We start from the raw sequence: 17,281 nt of genomic DNA on the forward strand, positions 1-17,281 counted from the left end.
ACAAGTTTGAGGCCGTAGACTCATGTCATACATTTGAAGTTCTACCCAATGTATCTAACAGAATCTGTTGACTGACTGATAAATTCATGACATAGGTTATTTCATAAGAAAGGAGTCCCTAGATAGACTTCAATGATTCTGTGAACTCAGATGGGGGAAAAATCCAGTATCTTTATTTTCCTTAACCTTTAACTAAAATTTACAAGTTCTTCAATTATTTTAAAATATGATTCTGAGAAGAGGTCCATAGACTTCACCAGGCTGCCAAAGGAGTCCATGACACACACACACAAAGATAAGAAACATGCTCTAAGAAATTACTGTGGGGTGAGAGAAAATGGAAGGAGAATCTGTATATTATACAGTGGCATTATTTTTATTTCATATATGAAATTACTGAAGTTAGACCTGACAGAATTTTAGCATGTGACCTTTACCATGACTCTAAAAGTAGAGAGGTTTCTATAGCATTAATCCTTCCTAATGACAGTATTCAAAAGATGTTTGGTAATGATCAGCTGATTGTAATAGTTTGAGCTTTTTGGCAGTATTTCTAACAGGAGAAAAAGAACATTCTTCCTTTTTCTGATACATATATTTCAGTACTCTAAGCACTAATGATTTCATTGGTGTGGATACCCCCAGATGAAGATCCCAACCTTTCTCTTCTCTTAGTAGACAATAGTAACAATAATTTAGGGCAGCTGGCTCAGTTGATAGATCACTGGACTTGGAATTAGGAAGACTCATCTTCATGAGTTCAAATCTGGTATCATAAACTTACTGGCTGTGTGACCCTGGGCAAGCCAATAATCTATAAATATATGGTTGACTGGTTGGTTGGTTGCTGTCCTTCATTCTCGAAGAGGACCAAAATGATATCATTATGCTAAAGTCAAGTTTCAACCTGTCCGACTGTGGCTAATCAGACCAATATGAGCTCAGAATGCTGCAATGCTCTACCACCGATTAGGCACAAACAATCTGTGTGAACATTTGGAGTGGATACTCTAAATTTGTGCATCCTATGTTTCCTTTGAGCTGTTTCATAGAGCTTTGCTAATAGAGCACAGCACCTTCTCTGATGGGAGCATACCATGCTGAACGGTCCTGTCCCAGTGTCTCCCATGTCATACAATCAAGTCCAAAGTTCTTGAGAGGACCCCAGCTTCTGGGATAAGAACTCATTGTTTGACAAAAATTGCTGGGAAAACTGGATAACGGTGTGGCGGAAATTAAGCATAGACCCATACCTGACACCGTACACAAGAATAAAGTCCAAATGGGTACATGATTTAGGTATAAAGATTGATACCATGAATAAACTGGAGAAGCAAGGAATAGTGTATTTATCAGATCTATGGAGAAGGGAAGAATTCTTTACTAAAGGAGAGATAGAAAGCATTATGAAATGCAAAATGGATAACTTTGATTACATTAAACTGAGAAGTTTTTGCACAACCAAACCCAATGCAACCAAAATCTGGAGGGATGTAGTAAATTGGGAAAGAATTTTTACAGCTAAGCTCGGGGATAAAGGCCTCATTTCTAGAATATATAGAGAACTGACCCAAATGTATAATCATACAAGTCATTCCCCAATTGATAAATGGTCAAAGGATATGAACAGGCAATTTTCAGAGGAAGAAATTAAAGCTATCTATAATCATATGAAAAAATGCTCTAAATCACTATTGGTTAGAGAGATGCAAATCAAAACAACTCTGAGGTACCACATCACACCTATAAGATTGGCAAACATGACAGAACAAGAAAATGATAAATGCTGGAGAGGATGTGGGAGAGTTGAAACACTAATTCATTGTTGGTGGAGCTGCGAGCGCATCCAACCATTCTGGAGAGCAATTTGGAACTATGCCCAAAGGGCTACAAAAATGTGCATACCCTTTGACCCAGCAATATCGCTACTAGGACTATATCCCCAAGAGACCAAAGTTCTTGAGAGAGACCTTGAGAGTTTCCTTGTATTGCTTCTTCTGACCACCATGTGATCTCTTGCCCTGTGTGAGTTCTCCATAAAATGGTCTTTTTGACAAGGGTACATTTTGCATTTGAACATGGCCAGCCCATTGGAGTTTTGCTCTCTGAAGCAGAGTTTGAATGCTTGGCAGCTTAGCTTGAGTAAGGATTTCAGTATCTGGTATAAATATATAATGATACAAATACAAATTGATTATATATACCTGTATTGATAACATATAAATATGTAATAATGTTTAAATATAATAACAATGATGATGTAGAAAGCAAGTACTTATATACTGATTTAAGTTTTGCAAAGCACTTTATAAATATCATCTCATTTTATTCTCTAGATAACCCTGGAAGGTAGGTACTATTATTATTCTTGTTTTACAGATGAGGAAACTGAGATAAACAGAGCCTTGCCCAAGATCACACAGCTATAAATGCCCAAGGACAAATTTAAACTCATCTTCCTGATTCCAAGTCAAACACTCTATCCACTCTTTCACCTAGCTGCCAAACTTCTTAAGCTTTTTTGCAAAAAAATTAAATAAATCATTTCTTGGTAGCCAACCTGGTGATGAGCCTCTGACTTTAGTTAGACCAGTTTCTAGATGACAAACGTACAGCGTAGTGGACATTTAAGAAGCCCATGTATCTTCAGACAACCCTTCATAGCTTGTGCTCTGCTGGTTTAGTTTCAGATTTCTAGAATCACTGAGCCAATGCTAGGTGCTACCAGAAGGCACCAGAATATAGTATTTTAGCCTGGTATCAGTGGTTAAAAATAATGATTTTCATTTGTTTCATAGGTTCCTATGGTCAAAGAACTCATAACCTGGTGGTTAAACTTTCTGATTTTCTTTAAAGTTAGTTAAACTGGTCCTCAGCAGATAATATTATTCTTAGCACTTAAATGATGATTTGAAGTTTGTAAAGTACTTTATGTCATGTTCCTCATATTATTTGTTCTTCACGACAGTCCTATGAGGTTGGGGCTATTATTACATTCATTTACAGAGGAAAAAACTGAAGCAAATAGAGGTTAATTGACTTGCCCAGGGTCGTTGTTGTTGAGTCATTCAGTTGTGTCCGACTCTTTGTGACCCCAGGGACCATAGCACACCAGACCCATCTATCCTCCACTATCTCTTGAAGTCTGTCTAAGTTCGTTTGTTGTTTCTATGACACTATCCATCTCATCCTCTGCTGTCCCTTTTCCCTTTAGCCTGCATTCTTTCCTGACATCAGGGTCTTTTTCAGTAGCCTTGTCTTCTCATTATGAAGCTTCAGCTTCAGTGTTTGGCCTTCTAGTGAGTAGCCTGAATTAATTTAAGTATTTACTGGTTTGATCTCCTTGCTGTCCAAGAGATTCTCAAAAGTCTTCTCCAGCACCACAGTTCAGGAGTATTATTTTGGTAGCACTCAGTTTTCCTTAGAATCCAACTCTCATAGCCATATATTGCTACTGGAAAAACCATAGTTTTGGCTATACAGACCTTTGTTGGCAAGGTCTTTGTTGGTGCCTCTGCTTTTTAATGTGCTGTTCAGATTTGCCATAGTTTTCCTTCCAAGGAGCAAGCATCTTTTAATTTCATGGTTGCAGTCACCATCTGCAGTGATCTCTGAGCCCAAGAATACAGAATTTGACAGTGTTTCTGTTTCTCTCCCTCTGTTTAACAGGAAGTGATAGGAGCAGTTACCAAGATCTTAATATTTCTGATGTTAAGCTTCAAACTATTTTACACTCTTCTCTTTCACTCTCATCAAGAGACTTCTTAATTCCTCTTCACTCTGCCCAGGGTCACACGACCAGTAAATATCTTCAGCCTGGATTTGAACTCAGCCTTCCTGACTCTATCCACTCTGCCACCTAGCTTCCTCATGTTATTGAACATTGTTGATAGTTCTTGAAGCCTTTCCAGCTTGGTAGATCGTTCAAGCGTGTATGCTTTCCTCAGGTTCCTTCTCCAGTTACCCACACTGGTAGAAGAACACCTCCATTGTTGGCGTCCCAGCTCCCTTGAATGATCCAAGTCAGATATATAGTGAGAATAAAAGAGCATTTAGTAATTATTTGTGTGTTTGTCCTTCATTGCTGAAGAAGACCACACAATCAGAGGAATGATGACATGACTTGCACTTGACTTTGTTATTGAGTGAGGGAGGGCTGTGCAGGTCACCAGCCTCACTTCTCCTCCAGAGCCATCTGGATCCAGTGACCAGATATTCATCAGGATGACTGGAGATGACCCAGGATGAGGCCATTGGGGTTAGGTGACTTGCCCAAAGTCACACAGCTAGTGAGTGTCAAGTGTCTGAGGTGAGATTTGAACTCAGATCCTTCTGACTCCTGCACTGGTGCTCTATCCACTGCACCACCTAGCTGCCCTAATTAGCAATTATATGCACATATATACACATAGTGATTACATATAACTATGTAATGATAATTATTAGTAAAGAATAATATAGTAATTTCTCTATTTATGTAGTTGGGGGGAAATATAGTCTTCTTACCCCATATCATTTATTCTCTGACTTTCTAGTTTGAAGGTACCAACTTACACCAACTGGTTCTCAAGATTTGTCAAGCACATTTTGACCCCATCTCTCCAAAGTTTTCTTCTGATCTACAGACTCTAATAACTCAGCTTTTTAAGATATCTCCTCGAAATCGACCATCAATTAATTCCATCTTGAAAAAACCCTTCTTGGAGAAACTCATTGCCAAATATTTGTCTCCTGTGGTGAGTTTTTTGGTCAGAGTCTTTGGGTTTTGATCAATGTTTTGATAAACTGAGATAATCACACATGTGGGGTTTTATTTTTAGGAAATGCAAGAAGAGTTCGGTCACACACTAATACACAGAAAGAGACCACCAGCAGCACAACCTGTAACTAATCTGGCCAAAGGTAAGAATATATTAGTCACAATTATCAAATACCATTTATTAAGGGTTTTCTCTAGATGATACTGTGCTAAATGGTACATTATGAGTTAAGCGTACTGTTCCTATCCTTATGGAGCTTAATGAAATAACTCACATTAATATAGCATTTTAAGCTCAGGTACTTGGACACTTCAGTGACATGTCATGGCCTGACCTCTTCCTACCTTCCCAGGCTTCTCATACCTCTTACATCTCCTGTCTTTCCTGGCTTCCTTTGAGTCTCATCTAAAATTCTACAGTCTGCAAGAAGCTATTCCAGGTTCTCTTTAATCTTAGTACCTTCCTTCAGAGTCCACCCAGTGTATTCTGTATATATCTTGTTTACATGTAGTTATTTGTGTGTTCTCTCTCCTAACAGACTGTGAGATTCTTCAGAGCAGGAACTGTTTTTTTTCCATTCTTTGTATCCTTAGCACTTGGCACAGTTCCTGGCGCATAGTAGGTGATTAATAAATGCTTGTTGATGTGACACTTTGAGGTATTAGGTGGTATAAGAATTATTACACTCATTGACAAATGAAGAAATTGAGGCTCTGAGAGTTTTGAGTGACTTGTGGGCCAGGGTCACACAATTGTAATCTTCGTATCAGAGACTCTCTCATAAAGGACTGTAGCTTTAGAACCTGAAGGAGACTTTGAGGTCATCTAGTCCAACTCTCTCATTTTGAATGTGAGGAAACTGAAGCCCAGAGAGTTAAATGACTTGTCCAAGGTCATATACTGGTAAGTAGCAGAGTCAGAATTTGAATACAGGTCTTCTGCCTCCCACTACTAGCATCCTTTCCACTGGACCATATTATCTATCACATATTTTCAATGATTTTCTCATTCTCTTGGTTTTAGCTCCTGCATAGGAGGCACAGAGGAATGATATGGCATACATGGTACTTTGTGGCATACCAAGATCAAATTCCAACTTGTAATTAGGCAATTTATGCCATTATATATTATTATCTCATTGACTCATTTTACCCACACTCAGAGTTTCCTTTGGGAAACTTGGAATATAGCTGGTGTCTAGGTTTATTGATGTGGTTAAAGTACATGGAATTCCTATGAAAGCACTCAAGCTAACAATATCAAGTATAAGAAAGCTTTAATTTAATCTCTTAGAAAATGCAAAATAACATAAGGGACTCAGAGACATTTGTAACAGTCCAGACATTCTCTTTCTGTCTGGTAAGCCTTACTTTCCACCTTGGAAAATACTTGGTCTTCTAGTCTCATATGGACCATTCTAAGGGTTTGAACTCCTCTGGGAAATAAACTTAGGATGGGTAAAGAGGCAAACCTCTTTCCATTGATCCTGCACCATTCAAATAACTGGTGGTAATCATGGACAGCAAAGTTGGCTTTGCTGCTGTGCATTATGGCTCAGTCCCTTGTTGCTCCTTCTGCTCCAGGGTTGTTCTCAATTCACAGTTCAGGAGCTCTCCCCACTCCTCCAGAAAGCTTGGATTCAGCCACTCAGGGCAAAACTCAGGTTCTCACCCTCACTGAGAGTTTCAGTCACTGGTTCTCCATAGCTAGGGCTACGGGAACTTGGGGGCCCAGGAACTCAAGCAAGTGTGACATTGTCTAGGGTTGAGGACAAGACACTCTCCTCCTAGGACCAGCCCTTCTTGAGTTGTGTGTGTGTGTGTGTGTGTGTGTGTGTGTGTGTGTGTGTGTGTGTGTGTGTGTGTGTAGGACATAATGTGAGAAAAAATACAGAGACAGGGATAGGATATTACAATGCAGTAACATTGAGTGACTTTATCTGAAGTAAGCGCAAGAGCCAAGCCAGAGAGTGTCAAAGTTAAGGAAAAGATCATCCTCTTGGGCAGGCCTCTGGACTTTGCGACTGAAATAGAGAATTTTGGACCTTGTTTGTAGCAGGATAGAGGGTCATTGCACTTACAGTGTGCCCTCAAAAGAGGGCCTTGTCATTTTTTAATAAACATCATATAGTACTTTGGACCTGGAAGGGGTGTAATAGATGTTTGTTGAAATGAACAACTTCGAAGACAGCTTTGGAAGGAACATGAAGGATTGATTGGGGTAGTAAGGATTGATTGACTGTGAGGCAGAAGGACTCAAGAAGAAGGAATTTTCTTTGGGTTAGGCAGGAAATAATTAAGACCTTTGGCTATTCAATTAGAAAGGACAGTAAATGCTGGAGATATGGTGAAAGAGAAAGTAGTGGGATGTCTCCTTCCCCTGAAAGTATAGAGTAGAAAATTGGATATGGGGGATGAGAGAGATTCGAGTGAAGGCTGACGCTGAAGTCAGTGAGCTGGTGGTGATATTCTCTGTAGTAGAGAAATGAAGCAGAAGGAAAGTTATGGGGAAAATCATTATCTCCAGCTTTCTTTGCCAGGCTTGATTTGAGTTAGCATTAGGAAATCCAGTTCAGAATATCCTGAATACAAACCACTTCATCTGACTGGTTTGAATGGGAACATTTAGGGGTGGGCACGTAGAGGAGTTAGAGATAACAGCACCAATTTTTTTAATTAGGTGTTAGAAGGACCTCAAACAGAGCTTGGATGTGTGTACATAAAGACAAATGCCTAGGTAAGTATAGGTTTAAAAATAAAAGTTCTCCTTGAATCATTGTCATTGGAAATATTAACTGAGAGAACCTCCTTAATAACAATAACTATACATATAACAATATATAATGTTTTAAGGCTGTCGGGTGCTTTCCTTGAAACAGCCAGTGAGAGAGATGGTATCATTGTCACTGTCTTACAGAAACTTGGAGGCAGGCTCGTCTGTAATGAACTGTGATCTGACAGTTCTCATCACTGCTCCTTCTACAGAGGCTATGGGGATGGGGTTAGCCAGCAAGTTCCAAAGCCAGCTTTTATTAGGGTATGCATTTGTGTGCCCACTCATGCCCATGCATGCAGGGGTAGAGTCAACTTGCAGAGCGAATAAGCTTCTGTGGAATGATCTAGAAAATCTAGAGTCAGGAAGGGATCTTGGAGAGGATGAAGATGTGGTTTGCTTGGGCATTTTCCTTACAATGGAGATACTGGAAGGAACAACCAGTCAGAGGAAGGGACACCAGGTTAGCCAGAGGAGATTGTATTTGATCCTACAAAAAAAACAAAGAATAACTGGAGTTTAAATATTAATAGGAACTGCTCCTAAGAGGTATGAAGTAATGTCCATTGCTAACTCATTGGTAGCTTTTCATTAGGGGCAGCTTGAATGGAGTCAAAAGAATCTAGGTTCAAATCCTGGCTCTGATTTTTAATAGTTATGTGATATTTTACTCAGCATATCCAAAACTGAGCTCATTATTTTTCCTCCAAACCCTCTACTCTTTTGACTTTTCCTATTATTATCAAGAGCATTCCAGCTCCCCCTTGCAGTGAATAAATATTTATTAAATGCTTTTTTGTGCCAGCCACTGTAGTAGGTGATGGGAATACAGACACAAAGACTAAACAATCCCTAATCACTAGGATTGTGAATACTCACCAGGAGCACAAATTCTAGTGGGAGAGACGACATATAAGTTGAATAAATATTAATAGAATAATAGTGATAATATCAGGTGGTATTTCTACAGCACTTTAAGGTTTGAAAAGCATTTTACAAACGTAATCTCACTGAATCTTTACAACAACCCTATGAGGTAAGTGATTTAAATATTATCCTCATTTTACAATTAAGGAGACAGAGGATGAGAAAGGCCAGATGCACAGCTGGTGAGTATCTGAAGCAGCATGTGAATTTAGGTCTTCCTGATTTCAGGTCTAGCGCAGTAAATGGGAATTTGGGAGGGAGGGCGCTCCTAGAGATGCCCAAGATGCAAAATCAAGAGAATAGATTAATTCCAAAACACCTACAAGCATAGCCTCAAAATAATATACTGTCTGACAATTACTTCTGGCTTCTACCTTTGTGTGCTGCTGATTATATTCCATGTCTTGCCTCAAAATGATTTGATTCATTAATACTTTTTCCTGGGGGGAAAGATGGCCTTAAAAGAATTTGTATATTTTCTGTTTGCATTCTTTCAGAATTGCCGGTCAGCTACTTTACTGAGGGAGTTATATGTTCTCTCTGGGAGCAACAGAAGTAGCAGACCCTGACAAGAAAATACCCAGGGTAGCCATGTCTTCATCCTCTCCAGCTTCCAGTCTTTACCCTCTAGACTTTCTCTACCATGTCCTTGCCTAGGTTTTTAGCTCCCTTTTCTGTGTTCTCTTTCCCCATTAGAATATAAGCCCCATGAGGGTCTGTCTTTCTGTTTATATTTGTAGCACAGTGCTTACAGGAGGTCAAAACAAATTTGTAGTGCTATGGAATGCAGGTTGTACATAACCATAAAACTATAAAATATAATAATTGGATTGTTAATACAATTAGAGTAAAACGTATATGCATCCTGATTGCCTCTTTTTTTTCCTTAAAAAAAAAAACCCCACAAATAAGGTCCAATAATGCAGAAAAAGAGATTCCAGGGTAATCATCCACCAAAACCTAAAATCCTGATGCCTCCTAAGAGACGGGAGTTGCTACCTAGAAAAGAATGGATACCTCCTAGAGTTCAGAAGCCAATACTGGTGAGTTCCCCCATTTCTCTATTTTCAATCAATTTACGAACATTTATTAAATGTCTACTGTATGGCAGGTACTGTGCCAGGCAATAGTAATAGAAAGACAAAAAAATGAAACAGCCCCTTCCTCCAAGGAGATCTGTAGATACACATACACACATGCACGTATACAGTTTATACTCTAGCAACACTGTAAAGACTAATAATTTTGAAAGACTTAAGAACTCTGATCAACAGAGGAAGACAGAGAGAGGATTGATATTTGTTCATTAGAAAGGTAATAGATCCAATAATTCTAAAATAATTTATCAGAAAAAGACAAATATATTTTAAAAAATACTTTTCAACTTTTTCCTTCTTTGACACATTAGATAGCAACTCATTGTAATAATTGTTTTTACTGTATGCTCTTTTTAGTATCAAGGCCCCCAGAAAAGGGTGGTAGAAAGACCAGAAGTTGCTCCAGAGTGCAGAATGTATGGTCATTTTTATGCTCAGCTGGACATCTTACAGAAGAGAGCTTGTGACCCAAGGTATCAGTATGTTTCTGCAATCAACAGGAGGGTTGGTAGGTTTTATAAATGGAAAGAAGGCTATGCTTCACCTCCAGCTCAATGGTAATAAATTCAAACTTAAACTTTAATATTCTAATAATATTTTGATTGACCCAACCTTCTTTATTTTATGATATTTACAATTTCTCCAAAAGCAAATAATAAAACAAGAATATAAAAAAAAAAACCTTCTTCTCTTTACTTTTTTGAAGGTAGTCAGTATGAGAGGGCCCTAGTGAGTGACTGAGAAGATGAGGAAAGGTCTCTAGGAGGTGGCATTCAGCTGAGCTTTGAGTAGGGGAGGTAGGTTCTGAGAGGTGGAAGTAAGGAGGGAGCACATTCTGCGCACGGGAGGGGGAGGGCAAATGGCTTGTGTGAAGGTAGAGGCAGGAGATGGAAGGGTGTGTGTGGCTTCCCTTTGGTCCCAGAGGATGAAGCCTGTGCACAGGAACTATAGACACAGAAATAAACACACGCGCGCACACATACACACACATACACACACACACACACACACACATCCCTCAAGAAGGGCTGGTCCTGGGAGGAGAGCCTCTTGGCCTCAATTCCAGACATCTCGTTTTTGACGGTTGAATTTTGCTTCTGACGCCTACTACTTGTTTTATAATTGTTTTCTGAATGTTTCCTCTTCTATAAAATGGGGATCATAATACCTGTACAGCATTTACCGCTTGTTGTGACTATCAAAACATGAAATGCTTTGCAAACCTTAAAGCATCGTGTAAATATCAGATTATCATTATTATTGTAAAGATCATACTGTTCATGTTAGAAGTAATATTAAACAGGTTTTTTCCATAGGCAGCTAAGTGGTGCAGTAGATAGAGCACAGGATCTGGGGTCAGGAATACCTAAGTTCAAATCCACCCTCAAATGTTTATTAGCTGTGGGACCTGGGTAAGTCACTTAACCCGTTGGCCTTAATTTCCTCAACTATAAAATGAGGATAATAGTAACACCTGTCTCTCAGGGTTGTTTCAAAGATCAAATGAGATAGTAATTGTAAAACATTGAGCATAGTGTCAAGCACTGTATAAAAAGTAATTATTATATCACATAATTATATATTATAATTATATATAATATATATTGTGGCTATGTATTATAAATATAATATATGTGTATTATAATTATTTTAATTACTTATAGTCAGCTTACAATCAATTGAAACCTCTAAGTATTTAAAACATTTGACGTATTCTTTTTTATTCTACTGTCAGTTCCCAATAAACCCTCCAACTCATAGAATCCTGTCTAGTAACAAAGCAAAAAACACTTAAGCGAAATAAGCAGTAGTTGAATCTGAAAGCATATAAGACATTTTGCACTATGGCCCACCACTTCTCTATCAAAAGGAGAATTGTATCTTCTCATTGGGCCTCTGGAACAAAGATTGCCCATTATATTTATCTGAATTTCAGTTGTTTTAATTTTTATTATTTTGATCTTTGTACATATAAAACTCTCTTTTTAAATTATTTAATGTTTTATTGATGTTCTTTTAAAATTATTTTCATGTAAAAATTTTTATTTGCAATTAATAAATTCTCTCCAGCACTATCCCACTCTTTGAGAAAACATCAAGTATGATACTCATTATACATATGAAGTTATGTAAAACATTTCTACATGAGCCATGCTCCTATGCACACATACATACACGGGTGTGTCAACATAGGTATGCATATGTGTGTATACACACATATCTCAAACTCTCGATCATTTCCTTGGTTCTGCATCAGTTCATACAAATCTTCCCCGTCTCTGAATTCCTCATATACATCATTCCTAATGGCGCAATGGTGGCAGCGAGGTGGTGCAGTGGATAAAGCACTGACCCTGGAGTCAAGAAGACTCATCTTTGTGAATTTAAATCTGGCTTCAGACACTTACTAGCTGTGTTACCCTGGGCAAATCACTTAACCCTGTTTGCCTCAGTTTTCTCATCCAATGAACTGGAGAAGAAAATGGCAATCTTAAATGGGGTCATGAAGAGTCAGACATGACTGAAAAATGACTAAAGAAAAATGGTACAGTTATATTCCATTAAGTTCATATACTGTAATTTGTTTCCCCCTGATATTTTTCCAGTGCTTAAACATTGGAGTTTATATTAATTTATCATTATTAATATTAATTATCATATAGAATACATAACATATATAATCAATAATAATAATTAATATTAATCCAGATCTTCTGCATTCTGTAATTTTGTAGTCCATTTTTTGGGAACTAAAGTGCAGAATTTATATTATTTCCTATCACACTTCATTTTATTAGATCCAAGACATCAATCCAGTCTGTTGAAATCTTTTTGGATTTTCATTCTATCATCCATTATATTAACTATCCCACCAAGCTTTGTGTCATCTCAAATTTGATAAGTATGTAGTTAAATCATTGATAAAAATATTGATCAAAACACAACTCAGGAGAAAGTCCTTTCTTCAGAATGACCTCAGTCAGCTAAACCCCATTCTTTGTGTGTAGTCGCTCAACCAGCTCCAAATCCAATGGACATTTCATCTTCCTGTTCAAAAGGCTTATGATGAAATTTTGTCAAATGCCTTTTGGAAATACTGTGTGTACAAATTTTGATTTAACAGCCTAGTTACTCTTTCAAAAAAGGAAATGAAGTTGGTCCAACAAGACTTAACATGATTTAGAACGGAAAGGGACCTTCAAGATCATCTAGTTAGATCCTCTCATTGTACAGACAAAGACACTGAGGCCTGTGGAGACCTTGACTTTTGAATATGGGTCCTCCGAAGGAATGTGCTAGTAAATATTTAACAACCAAAATACTCTTCATTTTCTTGGGTCTAGTTAATCAGTCAAAAAATAAATCAAGCCCTGATTTGTAGCATTTTCCAATTTTCAAGGTGTAAATGTTTGCACTGAAAATTTAACGATCAGCTCTATCTGTGTGAGCTGTCTTTAGCATACTCCTACACTGACTCAAAATTCAGTTCTCTTTCCACAAGACAAAATGAAATGATGCCAATGAGGAGGAAAAAGGGAGAGGTTTTTTGTTTGTTTATTCTTAAAAATATTGATATAGATGCAAAAACCAACATGGTGGAGATTTTTTAAAAAAGATATGTTCAGAGAATGGAAGGAAATGCAGGTAATGGAGAATAGATACATTAGAATGACATGGTTCTGTAAGAACAGTTTCAGGAATGGTTAAGTTCAGAATATGCTGACTAACTAAGAAAGCTAAGGATAAGAAAAGGGATGTGTGTATGTGTGCTTATGTGTATGTGTGCTTTGTGTGTATGTATGACTGCATGTGTGCATGTGTGTGCTTGTGTGCATGTGTGTGTGTCAGCTTTACTGAGGGAAAGAGCAGCCTTAAAGAAGAGATAGGGCAGCAACTTGTGGTAGATGGAATGAAGTTAACTGATCCGAGAAATAAGACAGCACTGCTCTTTTCTCTGCCAGGGGCAATAATGAGTTGGAATGGAATGGAGTGGAATGAAAAGAGACTAACTACATCTTGGGAAGTTTAGTTAAAACACTAGATGACAGAGTCAAGATTAATTTTTTTTTTTTGCCAGGCTAAGACAGTGGACTAAATTGAGTAAGAATAACTTAAAAAAGATCAAAGTAAAGTCTTACACCCGGGCTCCAAAAATCACCTTCACACATACATGATTGAGGTTCTAGTGTACTGCAAGCTCAAAGTTAGTCAACAGCATGATGAATGCTAATACAACCTTGAGGCAAGAAGGCTAATACAACCTTAAACTGCATTAAGAGAGGTGTTTATTATTCAGTTGTGTGTGATCCTTCAAATCCGCACTTAAGGTTTTCTTGTCAAAGATATTGGAACGATTTACCATTTCCTCCTCCAACTCATTTTACAGAGAAGCAACTGAGGCAAACAGGGTTAAGGGACTGGCCCAGCGTCACCCAACTAGTAAGTGTCTGAGGCTGGATTCCAGGTCCAGCACTCTATCCATTCTGGCACCTACCAACCCAAAAAGAGAAATATGGGATCCAGAATAAAGTAGGCCATAGTTCTGTGGGGTTTGGTGTAGTCAGTTGAAGCATTGTGGTCTTCTTCTGGGCAATGTATTTTAGAAAAGACATTGATAAGCTAGAGTGCACCCAGAGGAAGTCAACATGGATGATTAAGGTCTTAGAGTTCATACCATATAAGAATTAGTTGAAAGATATAACAATATTTGGCCTGAAGAAAAGAAGACAGAAAGCGTTAATAATTGGGTTTTTTATTTTGTTTTGGTTTTTTGTAAGCATGTGAAGACTTGTCACATGGAAGAGAAATTAGACTTTTTCTTTGGGGAAATGTGTTCCACATTCCAAACACCCAACATACAAACATTTGGGAAACAATCTGATTATAAGTAGGGACTGTCTATATTGATTTTTTCAAAGTGTGTTTTTTTCTTTTATAAGTGGGAACCTTCCCTTAAACTACACCGTATCCAACTGCCGCCCCAACTCTCCATTCCTGACTGCCAAATTTCTTCAAGAAAGTCTTCCTGGTGCCTCAACTTCCTTCCCACTCACTCTCTCTTAGTTGGCTTCCTTCTCTATCAATGAAATAAATCTCTCATTGGTTACCCACGCTCTCCTTATCACTGAATCTATAGATCTTTTCTCAGTCAACAATCTCTTGGATCTCTCTAACATTTGGTGCTATTGACACTCTTTTTCATCTTTTCTGAATATTTTTCTTCAGTTTCTGAGAGCACTTCCAATACTTTTTGAACCACCTTTTCCTTCTTTATGTCTTTTGCTGTCTCCTCTCCCTCTTTCCACTTCCTTAAGTTATTTTTTCCCTTCAAAGATCTGTCCTCCACTCTCTTCTTTTCTCTCTCTATACTATCTCCCTTAGAAATTTCATTTACTCTTCATACTTCTGCACAGGTGACTTGCATATATTTACCATGGGCCCTGAAGTCCATCCTGAACTCTGGAGACACACCTCCAACCACCTATTGGGACATTGATACATGATTATTTTACTAGTATCTCAAAATCAGAATGTCTAAACTCAAAGTTATAATCTCCACCTCCTCAAATCTCCTCCTGACCTCATGATTTCTATCCATCAGAATATTATTCAATCTCCTATGTTAAAAAAAAAAATAAACAACCTTCAGATTACCTTGGACTTTTCCCTCATCTCCAACATCCAGTCAGTTGCTAAGTCCTATCACTTTCACCTCTGTAATATAGTTCCATTTCTACAGTACTGCTTAAGTTCTAGCAGCCTGGCTCAGACCTTCCTTTCTATCTAGTCCACTACCTCATCTTCTTTCCTCCTCTTTTTTCCTCTTTAATCCTTAATAATGGAATCATATTTCATCCCCAAGGGGTTAAACATCAGATTTTTCACATGTGAGAGAACCAATGATTAAATCTTCAGGGTGAAATTATCACCTAGGAAATAAGCAAACAAATTAGGGCTTGATTTATTGTTTTGATGATTGTCTTGAGTTAAGAAAGTGATGGATAAATGTTAATAATGCAGATTAAACTTAAGAATGTGTCCTGGATATATTCCCCCCACTCCCCCCAGAGTTGGTTGTTAAACACTTACCGACATATTCCTGATCCTCCCAGGCAGCAATTCTCTCCCTTGGTGTCTCTTCTAGTTTCCACCTCTCTAACATGTTTTGTATTACAGTTGCTTGTGATTATCTTATATTCCATTCTAGATCTTAAGCGCCTATTATATACCAGGCACTGTGCTAAACAGCTTACAAATATGAGATAGGTGCTATTATTATCCTCATTTTTCAGTTCAAGAAACTGAGGCAGAGGTTAAGCCAACTTACCCAAGGTCACACAGCTACTGAGTGTCAGAGGGCACATTTGAACTCAGGACTTCAGACCCAGTACTTTAGTCACTGCGCCACCTAGATGTCTCAGGAAAATAGTGTTCTGCAAATAGTAGTTGCTTAATAAATAACTAATTCATATTCAGATTGAACTAGGGGAAACTGATAATTAAAGTTATTTGCTTTTGAATATAGAGAACCTATTCCACATGAAAAAACTTTATAATCACACAAGAAAGTTTGTCCCATAAATCTCGTAAGAACATTCATTCTATTTCAACTGGGTCAGTGTATGCTTTCATTCGTTTAAGAAGTCACTTGTGAAGAACTTCTTCCAATGATGCAGACTGGCACCTTCTCTGCAGTTTTTAATCTTATAGAGTTGCTAGAGGCATAAGAGGTTAAGTGACTTGCCCAGACAGTACAGGGCAGTATAGGGCAGAGAAATGACTTGAACTCAGGACTTTCTGCCTCTTTATCCATTACGCTGTACTGTCTTTCATAACAAAGACTCTAGCAGTTTTGAATCAGTGACATTAAATAATAAATCATTTAAAACTTTGTATATGATTCTGAGGGTAAATATGTATTGTTGGGTTAGTTTTTTTTCAAATGTGCATATGTAAGACTAGAGACTGGTTTGCTAATATTGAGTTAATCAAACACTTCAAAAAACATGCCCCTTATAGAGACAAATAACTCTTGTGCCATAAATAGATTGTGAGTTGGTTTTTCCGTGAAAACACTAAGCCATCTATTCCAGAAAAAGTAACTTTGGAATAGACCTTTCCTTCCCACTGTTTTTCCCCCTCCACCCAGTTGCTGTTCACTCTTGATTCAATGGATATTTTTGATGGAAACCTTCCATGACCCTCCTCCTATTCCTTGACCTTGGGGTTGTCCTTTTCACTTCATAAAGGTGAAGTGAAATTGGATTTTCAACTGTATACCAAGCTCTGCCAACTGTCGATCTGGTTTCCTGAAATTATTTTAAATTACTCCTTTAACTAAAATAAAATGTTTTTCTTAAGGCCTGCCGAGTACCTTCAGAGGAGATTGGAAGCTCAACAGTATAAGCTGAAAGTGGAAAAACAATTGGTAAGTAAAATGCTGTTTTGGAAGAAAATCAATACATCTGACTCAGAGATTTTGCTTTCTACACCTTTTCGTGCCTTTTACTTGCACATAGAGTTTCCTGATTTTTTTCCTTACAACATCAAAGGCAATTCTACTTCATATTGCATCCCCAAGAGGTTAAACGTCAGATTTTTCACATCTCCCTTATCATTCATCCATTGAGAAAATGAAACTTGATGTCTCACATGGCATCATAGAATATTATGTTTGCACAGATACACTTTCTTTCTATTAACCACTATTAGAAACTTCCAGCT

The 17,281-nt window shown here is 37.9% G+C and overlaps 1 protein-coding gene across 6 annotated transcripts in view; it reads left to right on the forward strand.

Annotated features, from left to right (window-relative positions):
- NEK5 (NIMA related kinase 5) overlaps window positions 1–17,281 on the forward strand; it is a 94,781-nt gene that overhangs the window by 37,397 nt on the left and 40,103 nt on the right. For 4 of the 6 annotated variants that reach the window (XM_072610464.1, XM_072610470.1, XM_072610466.1 and 1 more), the window contains 6 exons: window positions 4,536–4,736; window positions 4,821–4,902; window positions 7,440–7,496; window positions 9,372–9,502; window positions 9,914–10,029; window positions 16,919–16,985. In XM_072610464.1, coding sequence (XP_072466565.1) covers window positions 4,536–4,736; window positions 4,821–4,902; window positions 7,440–7,496; window positions 9,372–9,502; window positions 9,914–10,029; window positions 16,919–16,985 — 654 coding nt within the window. The remainder of the gene's footprint in view (window positions 1–4,535; window positions 4,737–4,820; window positions 4,903–7,439; window positions 7,497–9,371; window positions 9,503–9,913; window positions 10,030–16,918; window positions 16,986–17,281) is intronic. The other 2 variants (XM_072610468.1, XM_072610469.1) reach the window with 1 other exon arrangement.

Source organism: Notamacropus eugenii, chromosome 5, assembly GCF_028372415.1.
Source record: "Notamacropus eugenii isolate mMacEug1 chromosome 5, mMacEug1.pri_v2, whole genome shotgun sequence".
Taxonomy (NCBI): domain Eukaryota; kingdom Metazoa; phylum Chordata; class Mammalia; order Diprotodontia; family Macropodidae; genus Notamacropus; species Notamacropus eugenii.